General features: G+C 42.0%; 1 protein-coding gene across 4 annotated transcripts in view; it reads right to left on the bottom strand.

The window, feature by feature from the left end:
- Positions 1-764: 764 nt before the first annotated feature.
- syk (spleen tyrosine kinase) overlaps positions 765-6000 on the bottom strand; it is a 39679-nt gene continuing 34443 nt past the window's right edge. For all 4 annotated transcript variants that reach the window (XM_067258750.1, XM_067258752.1, XM_067258753.1 and 1 more), the window contains 2 exons: positions 1532-1644; positions 765-1252 (listed from right to left, as the gene is read on the bottom strand). In XM_067258750.1, coding sequence (XP_067114851.1) covers positions 1180-1252; positions 1532-1644 — 186 coding nt within the window. In that variant the 3' untranslated portion in view covers positions 765-1179. The remainder of the gene's footprint in view (positions 1253-1531; positions 1645-6000) is intronic.

The following is a 6000-nucleotide window of genomic DNA, read 5'->3' as shown; positions in this document are numbered from 1 at the left end:
TCTGATATAACTAAGTTTTATCAGATTTAAGTAACACAATTTTAAGTTAGCTAACATAAACAAAATTAACTTACCGGATATAAAATGCGCCCCACATATGCGTGCATTTTTTATGTCTTCAATTCAGTCAACTTGTTTTACACAATCTCCGCCTGTTTGCATTAAACGGTCTTTTCCCCGATGGAATGCGGTAGAAATTGAGACCTTTTATTTTAGTTGACCTGTTTTGGCATCCAACAACACAACAAGATGGAATTTTTTTTAACAATTGATCCAAAATGCACTTACACTGTCACTAACTGTGGCTGAAATTGACGCTTTTTTGCCTCAAGGATGCGCGTGCATACTTTTTATGACGTATGTCATAAAAGGGTTTATAGTCACACGTTAGTCACACGCCAGATGTGTCCACCTCGCCCTAAAACGCTCGAAATTGAACGATTAGAACTTTCAGATAACGTTAACCAGAACGTTATGGTGTGACGGAGCCTTTAGTCAGCAGTTTAGTCTAAGCTAAATGCACAATGACATCTAGAGGTCAAACAATGAATAACAACCCCAGTCCCATTTGAAGTGTTTTCAAAATGCACCATCAGTAACATATCTATGGATAAGTGAGTTTCATAATGAAAGTATTTATCACCTTCTTTATAATTTTGAGTTCAGCTGATTATGTTATTAATATGTACTACACTATTGCAAAAAACACACAATACAGAAACAAAACTCAACAATAAGTTCAATTTGCAATAATACACATTTTATTTATCAATCTTGAGCACACATTCAATCTTATATTCAGCCGTAAGTTTATAACATACATGTGAGGAATCAATTTCCTTTTGTATATAACAGTAGGTGCCATTACATTACAAAGGGAATATATAGGATACAATTGACTACTAAAACACATACACTTTGTTTAAGTCATGTAATATAAAGAATAATACAGTTAGGACATGAACTATAAAATAAACCTCAAAATACATACTGAGTATTGGAAAATCAGACTCATAATTTGCATTAGTTGAAACAAAATCTATCATCAATTGTGGTCTGTGGTCCATTTTAAAGTTAAAGTCTATAGATTAGATTCTGATTTTCTCCTCTCTTTCCTTTTAAATTGTTCTGTCTTTTGCATTCTCGCTCTCCAATGCTTAATGAACTGATAAAAAATGATCACTGAGATATATCATAGTAATAATCTCTCAGTCTTGGCTCCACAACCACAAATCCAGGCCTTTCATCCACTCTGCAAGATAAGATAAAAAAAAGTTAAGTATTCTCTATAAAATTCAGTTCTATTCTATTTATTTTATTATTTTCATGTCTCTGGAAGTTTAAGAATTTTACCCTTTTTAATTTGTTATTGACTTTGACTAAAGGCTGTTAAGTTGACGTCTATTTTCAGGAAAATCTATTGCGTAACTTTTTTTGTATACGTTTTACATTTAATTAGCGTTGACGTTGAAATTTATGTCATGTAAAATGAAAGCTATATTTGGAAGAGGATGTACTGATTCCCACTCACTTGTATGTCCAGCACTTCTTCATAAGGTCATACATCTCTGGTGGACAGTTGAGAGGGGCAGCCATGCGCTCACCGCTTTCGATCATCTGGATGACCTCATTTCCTTTCATCCCCTGTGCACACAGAAAGGGGATATTGCTATAGACAACTGCTATTGTCACAACAGATAATAATGTGGCAACGTTGGTTTTCCGCAATCAGGTGTGTGTGCCCCGAATTAATGGCCTCGTGATTTGCGTTGACTGTTCTGCCAAGAAGTGTTATGAATTTGTGTCACTAGTGCACAGTGCCCATGATTACAGCTGGTGATGACAGTTCTTCTGTGGCTTTGGTACCTACATTTCTCAGATCACAATTGAAATCATCAAGTTACTTGCACATCAACAAAGACAGTTTCAAGGAGTCGAAGAACAGGTTTAACAAGGCGGTGAGGGAGGCTAAACGACTTTACTCGGAGAGACTAAAACACCAATTCTCTGCAAACGACTCTGCTTCTGTCTGGAGAGGGCTCAGGCAGATTACCAACTACAATCCCAGAGCCCCCCACTCCACAAACGACTCCCGCCTGGCCAACAACCTGAATGAGTTCTACTGCAGATTTGAAAGACAATTGGACAGTCCTGAACTACCCCTTCCCACCCAGGAGGCCTCCCACCTCCCCCCCCTCTACAGACGACTCTCTCCATTCAGGAGGGTGAAGTTAACAGAATTTTCAAGGCAGAAACCCCGCAAAGCAGCTGGGCCGGACTCTGTCTCTCCAGCCACCCTCAAGCATTGCGCTGACCAGCTGTCTCCGGTGTTTACCTACATCTTTAACACCTCCCTTGAGACATGCCATGTGCCAGCCTGTCTCAAGTCCTCCACCATAATCCCTGTGCCCAAAAAGCCAAGGCCAACAGGACATAATGACTACAGACCCGTCGCCCTGACCTCTGTGGTAATGAATTCTTTCGAGCGCCTGGTGCTGGCACACCTTAAATCCATCACAGACCCTCCACTAGACCCCCTGCAGTTTACCTACAGAGCCAACAGGTCTGTGGACGATAGAGTTAACATGGCCCTCCACTTCACCATACAGCACCTGGACTCCCCAGCATCCTATGCCAAGATCCTGTTTGTGGACTTCAGCTGTGCCTTCAATACCATCATCCCCGCCCTGCTTCAGGACAAGCTCTCCCAGATGAACGTGCCTGATTCCACCTGCAGGTGGATCACAGACTTCCTGTCTGACAAGAAGCAGTGCGTTAAGCTGGGAACACAAGTCTCTGACTCCCGGTCCATTAGCACCGGATCACCTCAGGGCTGCGTCCTTTCTCCTCTGCTCTTTTCCCTGTACACCAACAGCTGCACCTCCAGTCATCCGTCCGTCAAACTCCTGAAGTTTGCGGACGACACCACCCTTATTGGGCTCATCTCTGGTGGAGACGAGTCTGATTATAGGTGGGAAGCGGCCAACCTGGTGACCTGGTGCAGCCAGAACAACTTAGAGCTCAATGCTCTTAAGACAGTGGAGATGGTTGTGGACTTCAGGAAGAACACAGTCCCACTCACCCCATCACCCTGTGTGACTCCCTGTGTGTCAACACTGTGGAGTCCTTCTGCTTCCTGGGCACTATCCTCTCCCCGGACCTCAAGTGGGAACTGAACATCAGCTCCCTCATCAAGAAAGCACAACAGAGGATGTACTTCCTTCGGCAGCTGAAGAAGTTCAACCTGCCAAAGACAATGATGGTGCACTTCTACTCAGCCATTATTGAGTCCATCCTCACCTCCTCCATCACCGTCTGGTACGCTGCTGCCACTGCCAAGGACAAGAGCAGGCTGCAGCGTATCATCCGCACTGCTGAGAAGGTGATTGGCTGCAATCTGCCTACCCTCGAGGACCTGCACACCTCGAGGACCCTGAGGCGAGCGAGGAAGATTGTGGCCGACTCCTCCCACCCCTGGACACTCCCTGTTTCAGTCACTCCCCTCCGGCAGAAGGCTGCGGTCCATCAAGACCAATACCTCACGCCACAAAAACAGTTTCTTCCCTTCCGCTGTTGGCCTCTTCAACAGGGCCAAGGTACCACACTGACTCTAATGACTTCCTGCTTAAAACACACTGCTTTTTGCACTGCATTACAAAATTGTATCTTGTACATTTGTATTTTTATATAGTAAATTACAGCAACTTATATTTTATTTTATTGCATATTTTATTTAATTCCACTTAGTACTGCTAGTTTATGTACCCTTAGTATAGATAGTCCACATATTTAAATTTTAGGTCCCTATATGTTTATTGTATGCACCTTCCTGCCAAAGCAAATTCCTTGTCTGTGCAAACTTTCATGGCGAATAAATCCCATTCTGATTCTGATCATAAAAGCAATTTCTCATTCAATTTCTTTTGTTTGCAGATACTTATGATGGCGCTTAGTTGATTTGGTGCCAGAGACACACAGAGATTCCTGGAATTATAGATAGTGCAGTGCCCATGCCCATGATGCATCTGGTGATTATAATGTTGGTTAGTTTATTTGGTGTTAGTTTGGAGTTTGTGCACATTTGCAGTGTGCAGGCAGAGTTTTTGAATAAGTCAACACGTTAATTCATGAAACAAAATTCACTGATCTATACTGAAATAAGTATATATATAAGTATGGTCTTCTGTTAGCCAGCATTTCATCCATAAAGAAAACCCTTTGAAAGAAGCTGATTCAAAGTTATGCCGGCAGTCAGCACTGCTAACCCGGCCATATAGGAATTTCAAAAGCGATACAAAAATGTGCTTCTAAATGTCAATATTCCCCAATGAACATATTTGTGAATTGCAAATTGAAATGTTGTCCAGCAAGTAGGCTAATTCGTTGTTATATGATGCCTAAAGCAACGGAAATCTGGCTAAACTGTAGTGCATTGTTTGTGTAGGCTAGTCTTTACAGCAACAATTGTAGCTGTGTAAGGGATCATGCCCGAAGAGGTGTACAATATCATTAAATAATGGACGATGTGGAGGCGTGAACCGTTCGACGTGCACCGCTTCCGCGGAGTCCATTTGTATAATATTGTACACCTCGTCGGGCATTATCCCGCTTTTATTGCCATCTGACGTTATCTTCAAAATGAGCGATATCCAGGAGTCAGAGTTTTACTATCCAGATGATAATGAAGACATCAACAACGACAAGGAAATTCTTAACTTTCTAAAAGAGCAGTAAAGTGTGAACACAGAGAGAAAAACGACAAACGCTAGGCAAATTACTAGGTTTGGTTGCTCAGATTTCAGTTTGGTTGCTAGGCAACACCTGAAACACACCTTGAGAAGACTTGAGAGCTGAAAAAAACTACATGTTTTCTATTTTTTTCTACAATCTATCCAGACGCTCCCATGTTATCCCGCTCCTCATCTCTCTCCACTGGCTACCTATCATGGCCCGTATCAGATTCAAGACCCTGGTATTGACCTTCCGAGCAGTGAACGGGACTGCACCCGTCTACATCAGGTCTCTCCTGCAACCTTACACCCCCACCCGTCACCTACGGTCTTCTTCAGACAACCGCCTGGTGGTCCCACCGCTCAAGACCGCCCGGTCCCAACACAAGCTCTTCTCCTGTCTGGCCCCCCAGTGGTGGAATCAACTCCCCACCTCCATCAGAGATACTGACTGTCTCTCCACCTTCAAGAAAAGGCTCAAGACGCACTTGTTCCGGGAGTACAACGGTACTTAGGAATGGTTCGCTCGACCCGATGTTAGTTTCCTTAAGGATCACAATGACTCTTGCTTAGAGACTTGTTGCTCTTGTGGTTAGTGGTAACTGTTTTAAATTTTTGTTCTCGCTGTGATATTGTTTTTATTACTGTTGCTTGCTTTTTTCCACAGGTACACTTGCACTTATAGCGGTTCATGTTGTTTAATTGTAACTTGTTTAACTACATGCTCTTATGGTTCTTCCCTTTGGCACTTACTTTGGTTGTTCACAATGTGTGCTTCATGTTTTGGCTACTCGCGATGTTTTTTGGCTATCTTGTTGTTATGATCAGTGACCTATGCACTTTGTAAAGCTCTCTCTTGGAAGTCGCTTTGGATAAAAGCGTCTGCTAAATGAATAAATGTGTAATGTAAATGTATTTACAATTACCAGTTATTTTCATTTACAAAATGAAAAGAGCTAAAAATGCCATATAATAAACAACTTACTAACCTTGACCGTTCGGTCAGTAAGTAGTTAATACCATGGTCACTTGCCAATGATATTTTTTTACAAACATTAATTGATGTTTTCATGCGCTTTGCAATAAACATCTAATGTGTTTCAACGTTAGCCAACTCCTAGTCCACTCAGCTCATAGACTCAGCCCAACACCGGCTTTCCTTTTTTGACAAATAGTAAATATAATTTGACAGTAGCCTATGTTTGACAAGAAGACTAGCTAACTAACCAGCCATGTCACTGTCCCCAAATAAATATCAAGATTGTCATGA

The sequence above is a fragment of the Osmerus mordax genome, chromosome 20, assembly GCF_038355195.1.
Source record: "Osmerus mordax isolate fOsmMor3 chromosome 20, fOsmMor3.pri, whole genome shotgun sequence".
NCBI lineage: Eukaryota > Metazoa > Chordata > Actinopteri > Osmeriformes > Osmeridae > Osmerus > Osmerus mordax.
Note: the sequence above shows the minus strand (reverse complement) of the source record. Positions and strands in the feature narration are given on the sequence as shown.